Source organism: Vicia villosa, linkage group LG1, assembly GCF_029867415.1.
Source record: "Vicia villosa cultivar HV-30 ecotype Madison, WI linkage group LG1, Vvil1.0, whole genome shotgun sequence".
Taxonomy (NCBI): Eukaryota; Viridiplantae; Streptophyta; class Magnoliopsida; order Fabales; family Fabaceae; genus Vicia; species Vicia villosa.
Window position 1 is genome coordinate 175,211,916 of NC_081180.1, and position 13,342 is coordinate 175,225,257.

The 13,342-nt window shown below is 30.6% G+C and overlaps 1 protein-coding gene across 1 annotated transcript; it reads left to right on the forward strand.

Moving 5' to 3' along the window:
- Nucleotides 1-9,878: 9,878 nt before the first annotated feature.
- Nucleotides 9,879-12,950, forward strand: LOC131620628 (uncharacterized). Its single transcript, XM_058891763.1, has 3 exons — nucleotides 9,879-10,826; nucleotides 11,452-11,644; nucleotides 12,433-12,950. The coding sequence occupies exons 1-3, from the start codon at nucleotides 10,023-10,025 to the stop codon at nucleotides 12,915-12,917; spliced, it is 1,482 nt and encodes a 493-aa protein (XP_058747746.1). The 5' UTR covers nucleotides 9,879-10,022; the 3' UTR covers nucleotides 12,918-12,950.
- Nucleotides 12,951-13,342: the final 392 nt, after the last annotated feature.

Consider the following 13,342-nt stretch of genomic DNA (forward strand, 5'->3'; position numbering starts at 1 on the left):
TCGTGGAGAGAATACTAACCGCTTCAATCTATAGTTGGGAAGGAATCTTGGCCTCTTCACTTAAAACAAGTTATTAGAGAAAAGACACAAATGCTCATATCATTCGTCTTGTAATATATTGGTTGAAGGAAAACCACCATTTCCTTTTATAAGGGGGTTCCTGAGCCTTTCCTACTAAAAGCTCTCAAGTATTATTTGAAACTCTCAAGATCAAGTCTTGGGGAGAGGAATAGGTCTTTTTTATTTTGGTCGAACCTCTATAATTTCTAGTGTTTTTCTTCTTCCTTTCATTTTTTAAATTTCGCACTTTAAATATTTTATTTCTGCTGCTTAGACTTAGAAAATGTTTTCAAACTCTGACTTACATTGTCAAAAGTTTTCCAAACCATGTTTTTTCAAATCACGCAATTTAACCCCCTCTTGTGTGTGAAGTCTCAAGTCCAACATATACTATATCTTTTTCCATATCGCTTTTATATTTTGTTTAGAATCATATGTTTAGGTTTTAATGTTTTCTTAGAAATTGCCTAATGTTAGGTTTTACATAATCATAGCGATTTCATATATAAAAATTAAGTTGGTGTTAGATCAAGATTTTGAAAATTCTTCTAATAAAATCTTGAAATGGTACTAGTAGATTTCTAATCAATTGAATAACTTCGATTTACACATCTCGTGTAAACTAAATTTAGGGCAATTGACGTGTAGATTGCTTTAGTATCTTCATCTTTCATTCATTTTGTATCTAGTTTAAGTTTATACGAAAATCATTCCAATCACATATATATTGTATGTTAGATCTCGTGTTGGGGGTATGCTGCAAAACATTAACAAGAAGAAGATTAAAATGATATGAAGAAAGTGTTAACTGGGAGTTTCAACGCTAAGCTCAATTTGATATGATGAGTAAAAAGGAAATATGTTTTGCGATATTCTGGGTTTTTGAAAGGAAAGTTTGTTGAAAAGTTCCAGTAAAAGCCATCCTTGCACGAAAGGGAGATGTAGGATAGGACTTAGAAATATCTTCTAAGTTTGAAGTTGCAGTTCGACGGAAGCAATGTTGAAATTGCATTCGACGAAGAGTTTGAATTTGAATAATAGATAACTATTTTTTGTCCTTATCCAGTTTTGAAGAGGAGACACGTGTAATCCCAAGATAAAAGAAAGACATGCTGAGCAAAATGTGTCACTTTTTGGGAGAGAGAGACTGTTGATAGTAGTTATTTCGACTTAGTATATATAGGGGTCTTAACGTTAGGATTTCTAGGTGTTCTTTCGTTGTACAAAATCTCACAAATACTCAAAGTATATGCTAAATTGAGAAAAGAGTCATTGAGAATGAGAATGTACCTGTAAAAACACCATTTTTTAGATTCCAATTTAAAGTTTATTTTACATTTCCAAAATTTACCTTTTATTATAATTTACTTTAAAATGTACTCTTTACTGTCTTTCCTTTACATTCTGCAAGTTATATCAATTGAAACGAACAATCTTTAAACCATGAACATTGTCGAAGTGTTCAAAACTCATGAAAATATAATATAAACAATAGCACATGTCAAGATTCATACTTTCGTTGATGACTAGGGCTAGAGACACTAGTATCATATAGGTCTCTAGAGGCTTCTTATCACATAGTCTTTTGTGTTGATAGAGATTTGTTTACCACAATCATCGTTGGAAGATGTCTTATCTCTAGAACATACACTTTTGTATTTTTGAATCAAACTTTTGTATTTTTGAATCAAACTTGTTTAGGTGTTCTTGGATGTTTAACGCACAACAAGTACAATCAAATAGATAAAAATATGAAATATTGAATTTTCTACCTTTCCATAATTCCAGGGTCGGCCCTGTACATGTGCAACCTGAGCCACAGCACAGGGCCCCATATTTATTAAGGCCTCTAAAAAATTCAGCTATTAGTATAATATTCTCTATTAATCAAAATATTTTATATTGGCCATTGATAATAGGAAAACATACCCCGGCACTGAGTTATAGTACTTTTAAAGCTTGGTTTAGATTGGTATTTATAATAAAACTTTCTCTATATTGTTCACCAACTTACGATGTGGAACTTATATATTTCTATATTGACAAACCTAATATTAGTATATGGCAGTTTTAGAACTACTCAACTATACTATCTAAATTCTTCACTAATAAACTGCATTTTTTTTGTTTACATATGTGCTGACAACTTTAAATTGTGTTATATGTTTTTTCATTTTATTTAATATGAATAGAAAAATAAAAAATATAACTTAATACAAATTTTAGTTTCATTTTGGTTGACATATGAAAAGCAAGACATTAGATATAGTGCTTCAAATTCACATTGTCTATATTCCACTTGAAAAATTCACATTAACTTGTCTAAATTCATAAAAATATACATGAGATATAGTGCTTCAAATTCAATAGTTGAGACAAAAAAAGTCATTATAGTTATCCCTGTGCAACTTACCACTTAATCTCTATCTAGGGCGAAGTATTTAAAATTAATTAATTTTTATTAAAACTTATCATTTACTATCCAGAGTTATAAAATCTTCTCCCATTATTGTGTCCAACTTTGCAATAAAAATGGCCAAAATATTACATATATCAAGAATAAAAAACAGCGCGAGAAATATTTGACCCAAAAAAACTATTAGTTAATTATTACACTAACTCACAAATTTAAAAAACAGTATACAAATGTAAACTTCACACGTTAGTCTATTTAATTTTCTATATCTTTCCACCTTTGTCCATCTTCCATAGTAAGTCCAAGGGCTTGATAGATGCCACTAGCAAACTTTGAATAAAGAAAATTTTAATAAATAAAAATATATTGGTGAAAAATAATAAATTTTTATTGATATTGAAAAATAAAACAAATTATTAGAAAAAATAATAATTTAAGTAAAAAAAATACATAATTACTCTATATATTATATTTCATGAATAAAGTAATTACCATGGATTATTAATCGTGTATTATTTGCACCGTAATCTTTCTTGGGAAGCTAAACATTTTTCTTTCACCGCATTTATTGAATAATGAGTAATTGTTATGATTTTTTAATTTTTTTTTACAACATTAAAGAGTGATTATTACATTTTTTATATTTGTAAGAGATGATAAATAATCTAAAAAATTGATTCTTAAAGTTTTCAATATAGAGTAATAATTAAACTTTATTTTAATATTTCCCTTATAATAATAAAACAATTATTTTAATATTTCTTATATTCATTTTATAGTGATAACTATAACAACCAAATATATATATATATATATATATATATATATATATATATATATATATATATATATATATTGTTATTTAAAATATTGATATAACTAAATATTCTTTTAAAATAATTGATGGAGAAATATTTAACTGTTGAGTATCATATAAAAAAATTATTGTAATTAATTTTTTATTCTCTTCATCTCATAAAAAAATCCTTTTTGAATAATACAATGTTTTTAAAAAATAATAAATATATGATTTTTTGAGCAATTTTAATATTTCTATTAGGATCACATTTATTATAATAAATATATTTAATGAAATAGTTGAATAAGAAAAAAGCTTAATAAATAAAAAATTATTGGTAAAAAATAATAAATTTTGAAAAAACATAATGTTAAATTTGCAAGTAATTCGTCATAGTATTGAAGTTATTTCACTTATAATAATAAAAAAAATATTTTAACGGTAATTTTACCTATGCAAATTGTATTTGGTGATGATAAAATGGTAATATATATACTAAAAATTGCTATAATAATTGTTTCAATAAAAAGCATAAACAATTATGATGTATGAAAATCATAACTTTTTTATGAAAAACATGAATTTGTCATTCTTTTTATTATATATTAAATATTTATAAGAAAGATGAATACATTCATACCATATTTTTCTTGTGTAAAATCATACTATATGAATTTTATATTCATACTATATTTTTCCTTATTTAAATTCATTCATGTATCTTTGTAAAAAAAATATTTCTTAATTTTAAAATACGAGTCAACAAATAAAATGTATTTTCAACATTTGAATTTACTAGGTTATGCTTTATAAGATAAATATATAATAAATAACTAAGTCTACATCATTATATTATATTTATTTACTATTTATAACAATATTGCATGACCCGTGCGAACGCACGAGTAGATGACTACATAATTATTTTCTTTATTTTTTTCAACTAAAATATAGGTCGATACTACTTAATTTGTATATATTTTATATACATTTTTTCACCATCACTATACTATATTTACTTACTATTTATAACTATATTTCATGACACACGCGGACCCACATGCACCGGAAGATGTCTAATTAATTATTTGATTTAATTTTTCAACTAAATATACTTTTTTTTTACTGGCCGTGACTACTTAATTTGTATATATTTTATATACATTTTAAAACTATCACTATACTATTTTTTTTGTTACTAATATTTATTTATATAATTAAAAAAATATTTTAAAATACTATATTATTAGTTATATTTATAAAACAATTTTGTCTTTCTGTTTTTTCAATTTTATTACAATTTTGTTTTTATTTCAAAAATAATAAACAACTTTGGTATTACGCCAGAATCCGTGCAAACTCATGAGTTATTTATTTTTTGTATAATTAAAGAAAATAAAAGTAAATATATATATATATATTAAATAATATATGAATCCGAACACAGATAAAATATATTTATTTATGTTACTAATATTTATTTATACAATTAAGTTAATATTTTCAAATACTATATTATTAATTGATATTTATTGTAACACCCCATACATAACTGACTAGTATATTATGCATGAAACGTTAAAATTGATATTGAGTACATACACAAGTCAAGGTACAATATTTGATCCATATAAAAAAATACAACATGAAATTTTACTAAGAAGCATAATACATGAGTCTTCAATGGATCTTGCACAGCGGAATGTCAAAACCAATGAGGTTTTCGAGCCTACACCACTTCAAGCCATCAATCCGAACCTGCTATCTATCAAAAGCTACTAAACTGCACCTGAAAAAGATAAGTTGATTGGGGTGAGATTACTAAATCTCAGTGAGTCCTCCTATCCTATGGGTCCACTCGGATCTACAGGGTACATGCATCAAAACCGAATCCACCATTGATCCGGGGCTTATCCTCACATCCGGTACAAGTACGGAGCAAACACATGAATCGTCCACCGTAAGAGTCATCATATCACAAGTATACAAATAGTACAACAAACACGTATGCCAAAACTCATACCCGTGTATGGGGAATCCAGAAGTACGTTAATACCACTACTAGGTTACAAACACACCCTCGGTGGGTTCACCCATGCCTATTTGTCAAGAGACTTGCACAAGCACCCTGCAAGAGTGATTAAATGGGTTCGCACAAGCCTACATGGCTGCGAGATGACCTTGCCTAAGAGGCGACATCGTCCCATTAATCACCTGTACGCACGTGGTGTTAACAACAAGTGCAACACGCTATCTCGACGCATGAGCCCATACGGGTAGGAACCTAATGATGTAGCTTACATGGCATCACTAGAGATGGTTTACCTGTTATGCGTAGGCTTACTTAGCCACATAACGCCACCATACTGAGCACGCGAGTGTGTTAACAGCAAGTGAGTAAAAAGCCCCGTACGGCACTCACAAGCACACTGCAACGGTAGTTCAGGTGTGTGCCTCTGTGATCCACGATCAGGGCAGTCCCACAGACGACTCAAGGACCCACGGTCCGAATCGTAACCTAGTACTTGGTCTACTTCGATTCAAGCATACACAACATAACAAGCGTCCAATCACACAGTGCATACAAACCCAATGTTTAACCAAAACAACGGGCTTTAGCAAGTATTCATGTTCCATCACATTGCATTCATAAAAGCATTAAGGAACAATTAATAGTAGTTGCATTAGCACATTCATGATCATACACGACATAGCATGCTCAAATATTATTAAGTCAACATTCTGGTTTGGGGACCTATTTCATTGGATAGTACATGTTACTAGCTTTCCAACGATATAAAGTTTGCGCGAAATGGACTTACGACGCTAAAGTTATGAATTTCCGAAGTTGTGAAAAATCTGCCCAACAATGATGTAACTGGTTACATGAATCATGTAACGGGTTACATGACCTAAAAACTGTGTTTTCACCCTTTTCACACATGTAACCGGTTACATCAACCATGTAACCGGTTACATGACTGACAGACCCAAAAATTCTGCATTTTAAGGGTTCTTGTTCAGTCCCAAACACTTCTAATAAACTCCCAGCATCACCTCTATCATTCTAACAAAAATTCTAGCATGCAACAAGGATCAAAGATGTATCCAGTCAATAAATAACAAAAACACTAACAATTATCATATGAACATGCTTTATCATCATAGAATCATGGATTATTTCTCACAATTGCCTAACCCCCAATTCTAACCCTTGCATGCAAATTCCCTAAGTCACTATCTAAGGACTCACCTTGGATTTAGATAGATTAATAGGTTGCTCTTGCTGCCATTGGACTTCCTCCTTGATCAAATCTTCACCTCTAACTGGATCAAACCCGTAACTACTCTCTTCACACTTTCAGCATGACTGACACAACTTCAAGCTCGGTTTTCTCCTTTCAAACAGAAGCTATGAACGTGAACCATATATGAAAATCGAAGAGAATTTAGTTAGCTTTCCAACGAGACCCGAATCGTTACGATTGGAGTTACGAGCAGAGAGTTATACCTAATTTAGTGAGTGTTGCCCATGGTGTACGAAAATGGAGAAGATGATGATGAATAAAAGCTTCTCTTTCTTTCTTTCTCTCAAATCTACTCATAAAATGTGATTTTTAATACACTCCACCAAACATGGCCTTAGGTTCACATGCAGTTGAAGACTAATGACCAAAATGTCCTTCAACTAAATGAGATTTACCACTATGCCATTTGGTTAGGTTCTAACTAGGGGTGTTCAAAATCAAACCGGCCCAATAGAAAACCGCAAAATCGAACCAAACCAAACCGAAACCGCAAAAAACCGCATTTGGTTCGGATGTGTTTGAGCCATTTTTTAACAAACTGCGCGGTTCGGTTCGGTTTGTGGTTTGAATTTTACAAACCAAACCAAACCGAAACAAACCGCATTATGTTACAACCCTCAAACTTCACTTAAGCTATATCCAACCCCCTCAAACATATTATGCCTTAGCTTTATGATTTCAAATGGTTTTCTCTTCCCCACACTTAAGGTTTCACTTTAAGTCTTCTCAAATCTCTCCTAGCGGTATTGCGCCTTCTTCTCATCTTCTTTTCCAATTACATATCACCTCTTGTTTTCTAGACTTTCATCTCTTAAGTTCTTTCTTTTTTATATTATTATTTTTATTCTACTGTGCTCTCTTCCAATTACGTTGTTCTCTCTTCCAATTACGTTTTTAATGTTCCTCTTCTTATATAATCTCTCCTATCTTCTACTCTTTCTTTTTCATCTTCTTTAATCTGTTATTTTTTTTCTATTTCAATATAATGTTTTTGATATTGTTTTATGCTACTATTTTATGTTTTTTATTCCACTTTTATCTAATCTTATTTTTGTATATTAAATGGAGAGTTGTTATTCAAATATGATGAATTTCGTTGTTAATTGATAACGCATAAATGACTAAATATAAAATTATGTTGTCATCTATATGTATATGTATGGCTCAATAAATTTTCGTAAAAAAACCGAACCAATCCAAACCGCGTTAGTTTGGTTTGGTTTGGTTCGGTTTTATTTCTAAAATCCAACCGAACCAAACCAAACCGCAAACTTTTTTCTCTTGCGGTTCGGATGATATTTTAAGTAAAAATCGCCCAAACCGCACCGCGAACACCCCTAGTTCTAACTAATCCACTCACTTCTCTTAACTCATAGTTTCTCCTTGGCACTTCACAATTTTATGTATAACAATGCTTAGACCAATATGGGGTATTACATTTATAAAACTAAATGATTGCATAAATATTTTTATAAATAATGTTTAAACAAATTTCATATTTACATAAAAAAAAATATATGAATTATCTAAATATTTGTAAATATGGGAAAAAAACTATAGTTATGCTCCAAATAAAAATAAAAATATGTTTTACTTATAAAAATAATAAACTTTTTGGCTAAACAATTTTCTATTTCTATCCTTTAATTTTTATTACATTTTGAAAACAAAAGTGTGAATAACACCAGTATTCGTACGAACGTACGAGTATCCAGATCAGAATTTGTGTGAATGCACGGGTTGTTACATTTTTTTTTGTACAATTAAAGAAAAGAAGAATAAATATATTTAAAATTATGTATGAATTCAAATATGAGAAAAATGTGTTGTATTTTAATTATTTATGTTACTAATATTTTTATTAAAATTATTTTTAATTTATAATATAATATGTTTTAAAATAATATATGAAAAGTTGAAATATATTTTATTGATGTAAAAGAATTTTTTTATTTTAAAAATAAATTTTTTTATTTTAATTAAAAAACTATGTTGGTAAAACAATTTTGTTTTTTTAATTTACATTTTTATTATATTTTAAAAATAAAAGTGTGGGTACCACGTCAGTACCCGTGCGTTTGCACGGGTATCCTATTAGTTGTCTATATTCCACTTGGAAAAATCATTAGTCTAAATTCATAAAAATATACATCAGATATAATTCTTCAAATTCAATAGTTGTGACAAAAAAAAGTCATTAAAGTTATCCATGTGCAACTTACCACTTAATCTCTAGAGCCAAGTATTTAAAATTTACCATAAAAATTAAATAACAAAGTTTAAAAAAAATTACTAAAAAAACAAGTTTTTAAAAAAATTTATCAAAGTGTCTAGGTTTTGCAGACCTCCTGGAGCATGCACCAAACCATTTGGCGCATTGATATAAGATTTTCTTAAATTAGCCAATTCATTTGGCTCATTAGTGTAAAAAGTCAAAGAAAAAAAACACCGACATAGGCGCCAAACCATTTGACACATACATCTAATTTTTGTACCAACGCACCAATTCATTTGGCGCATACTCTAGGGGTCATGCGAAACCTAGAGGGTAAATTTTTTGAAAAGGTAATTTTTTTTTTAAACTTTGTTATTTAAATTTTTTTCACCATTTACTCTCTATAGTTATAAAATCTTATCCCATTAGTGTGTCCAATTGTGCAATAAAAATGCCAAAATAGTATATAAATGTCCAAAATATTACATATATCAAACATAAAAAAAAAACTGCGCCAGAAATATTTGACCCAAAAACTATTAGTTAATTACTACACTAACTCACACATTTAAAACCAAATTAACAGTATACAAATGCAAACTTCACACGTTAGTTTATCTAATTTTCTATATCTCCCCCATTTGTCCATCCTCCATAGTAAGTACTATAAGGTCTTGATAGATGCCACTAGCAAACTAAAAACCAACCCTTTCCTACACAGTCACGACAAAACAAGCAGAACCACACCACACCACAGCGACAAAAACCGAACAATAACCGGGTCTCACTCACCTCACAGCTCACAACAAGTACTACGATTCACCACCTGTCTTGTTTCCTAGTAACCACGTCGTAATCACTCTCCCTAATAAACTAGTACCACCCTAAACCCATCCAAGTTAAATTAACTAAAATATCATATTACTGTTCCATCATTTTTTTTACGTAGCCATATTTTATTAGGCTTGTCCTCTCCACTAGACGACAAAAAATAGCCACAAACCGAGAAACAACACACCCAAATACAACTGGCAATATTTTTAGTTTTTTACAATTCGTTTACTTATTTGCCTCGATATTTTAACTCATCTAGATTTGAAAATCACCAACTCTCCTCATTCCTTCTTCTACTTCCTCTCTTTCTTCTTCCTCTATTTAACTCTTTCCAAAACAAACTTCAAACCTCTTCAACCTTTCTCAACTTCTTTTTCTCCACTTTTCATCATGGCTCAGAAGCACTTACACGAGCTACTTCAAGAAGATCAAGAGCCATTTCTTCTAAACAACTACATTTCAGATAGACTTACCCAACTCAAAAGACTTACACCAAACAACACTTTACAATTGAAGAAACATGAACATAAACCAACAACAAACGTTAACTTCTGCAAACACGCTTGTTTTTTCTCATTCCAAAACACACCGGATATAAGAAACTCACCGCTCAAAAGCCCGGTCAGATCCTCTAATGATCTCTTCCTCCAAATCCCAGCCAAAACGGCGTCGGTTTTACTCGACGCCGCTCTCAAAATCCACAACAAGAAACCCCATTGCAAAAACAAAAACAAAAACAAATCTTTCGGGGTTTTCGGTTCGTTTTTCAAGAAACTAACGCAACGAAGCAAAACCAAAACTGAAGGTGATGTTTCTGTGAAGGATATTTTGAGGTGGGATTCAAGAAATAGGAAATCTTTCAACAAAGGTGGCACTGAGGTGTGTTCGTTTGAGGTGGGGTTCACGTGTTCTTGCAATGGAAGACATAGCAGTAGCGCCGTATGGTCTGAGAGCAACGAAGCAGAAACTTCGAGTAGTGGCCATTCACATTCTTGTGACTCAGTGGAAGAGGTTGAGTTTGCGATGATGAACACGAAGAAACAAAATGTAGCAGATTGCGGTTGCTTTGATCAGCATGGGTTTTTCTGCGAAAGCCCTTTCCGTTTCATTCTCGAAAAGAGTCCCTCCACTTCCGGCCGTCGTACGCCGGAGTTTTCTTCGCCGGTGGAGTCACCTAGCCGCCACCAACCTGAGGTTTGTTATTTTCTTATATTTTTTATCAAACTATACTTGACATGAATAATAAGATCCGGTTCAACTCGCCGGTCTGACTCGGTACTTTTGGTGAGTTGAAGCAACGAGTTAAACTCGTGAGTTTACCGTGTTTGTTTGTTTGTTTGTACTGTGCTGTTTATTTTTTTTGTCGGCAAATAAGATCTTGCCGGAACTTTGTTTTTCCTTTACAATTACAAGTATACCCTCCACATAATCTAAATTTATTGAAATATATATCTTTAATAGGGTCAAAAAGGTCAATTCAATTCAATGGTTTTATAGTTTGGTGTATTTTACTTTTCACTTCCATAAATAAATTGTTGTATTGTTATTATCTGATTCCGACATTCTATTTACTAATGAATAGTTTCTTATTTGTATTTTTGTTTGGCATTAATTGTACTATTCTGTAGTAGCATGTAACCAAAACAAAACAAAAGTCAGTAACAACCCAAAATTATGAATAAATAAATAACCCAATTATGAATCAAGTGTTGAGTCTATATCATATAGATATTATAAGAATGATTAGGAAATAATGTTAACTACCCCAATTTACATCATCATATAATATTCTAATCAAAGTTGTTATGAATTTTCATAGGACAAACAAAATAATGGAGTTGATGATGTTAAGAAATTCGAATCAGGAGAAGATGAAGAAGAGAAAGAACAATGTAGTCCAGTATCTGTTTTAGATACTCCTTTTGAAGATTATCATGATGATGATGATTGCCATGAAAATGACGATGAAGAAGATGATTTTGATTTGGACGGTAGCTACGCCAATGTACAAAGTATGTCATTTTAAATTTAATCGTTAATCTTTTGATAATTGGATGGTAGATTTAAATCTGCGCCTCTACAGTCAGATGCTACAAACTAAATTGCTTTAATAGAACAAATTAATTAACAATTTATTTAATAAAACATGTTTAATTTTTTAATGAAGTTATATTTTTGTTGTTGTATGGTCATTTTCCATGAACATACACCATGGTACACGTTTCTTCCAAGTTGATTGTTCGTTACAAAAATACCATAAGAGGGACTAGTTGGTGAAATGATTGGAAACATATTAACATCTATGTTAAATTGGCATAGTCTGTTTTTACCCTTAGAGATTACTACTTACTACTGTGTCGTTATAAATTTTAACATGACCCACAAAATTTTTACGTGTCAGAAAATCTGTCCTGATTGTGATGCTTCTATTCAATGTGTTTATAAGGTTTCAGTAATATGAAGTTTTTTATCATGTTTTGATGGTAATTTTGGTTGTTGAGAATTTACTACTCTTGTGATCATGTACTTAACTTGGTCAAAGTGTTGCAAGTTGTGCAACCCCATGTGAGTTATTGCTTCATTCACATGTCTTCATTTAATCACTAGAGCTATTTAAGGCCATTTTAAGCTCCAAGAAAGATACTCCCTCCAATCCTGGTCCTCTTTATAAGAAAAAATTAATTTATTTTTTAAATGGTCCTCTTTATAAGAAAAAATTAATTTATTTTTTAAATTTATTGAATTATTAATGTATCTGGTCTGTTTAGAGTATTTATTACTTTGTGTATTAAAATTTCAGGGACCAAGCAACAACTATTAGACCGGCTTCGAAGATTTGAGCAACTTGCGGAGTTAGATCCACTAGAACTTGAAAAAAGAATGCAAGAAGACAACGAGGAAACATTTTTCGAAGAGGATGATGATGAAGAAGATTGTGAAGAAAAGAGTCTTAGAGAAATGGTTTGTGATATACTCTGCCATTCAAGTAATCATGAAAGATGGCAAGAGCAAGAAGTTCTTAAGAGACTTGTTTATGATCTCATTAAGGAGGAACTCAATTATTCACAAGATATGAACTATGTAGTGAAAAGGGTATGCAAGAAGATGGAATTGTGGAAAGAAGTGGAATGTGACACTATTGATATGATGATAGAAGAGGATTTCTCTAGAGAGGAAATTGGGTGGAAGAAAAATGATGAGGTGACTAAAGAGTTGGCTAGAGAGGTTGAGGTTTCTATTTTTTGTTTTCTTGTTGATGAATTTTCAGAGGAATTAGTATGTTAATTAATGATGGTAAATTTTGATGCAGTTGAGGTACTTAATTAGTATGAATATATTATCTTTATTCTTTTATTAGCAAGACTTCAACCTTTAATTAAAAATAGACTACTTAGTAAAGAAAAAGAGAAAGAAAAAAAGAAGAAGATAATTTGGGCTTGAGGGGAAGCATACAGGGATATGTAAATCAGATTTCTTAATTAAACTATATTTATGCTGCAGCCATAATTCTATGTTTGGATAGTATACACGGACAAAATTTGAGATTTATACTTGAGTTTCTAGTTGCTACTATTAAACATGACGCCTTTACATATTAAATGTCAATAATTTTCTCATAACTTACATTTCTAAATTATTACAGCTTTTTAAAGAAAATTACTTTAAAAAGACTATTAAGATAAAAAAAATCCTACCGTTATAACTAACTA

Bases quoted from the DNA above. Each gene is read 5' to 3' on its own strand.
- LOC131620628 (XM_058891763.1), top strand. From the start codon at position 10,023: ATGGCTCAGAAGCACTTACACGAGCTACTTCAAGAAGATCAAGAGCCA. The intron at 10,827-11,451 runs GTTTGTTATTTT...GAATTTTCATAG, and splicing joins CTAGCCGCCACCAACCTGAG to GACAAACAAAATAATGGAGT. The intron at 11,645-12,432 runs GTATGTCATTTT...TTAAAATTTCAG, and splicing joins TAGCTACGCCAATGTACAAA to GGACCAAGCAACAACTATTA.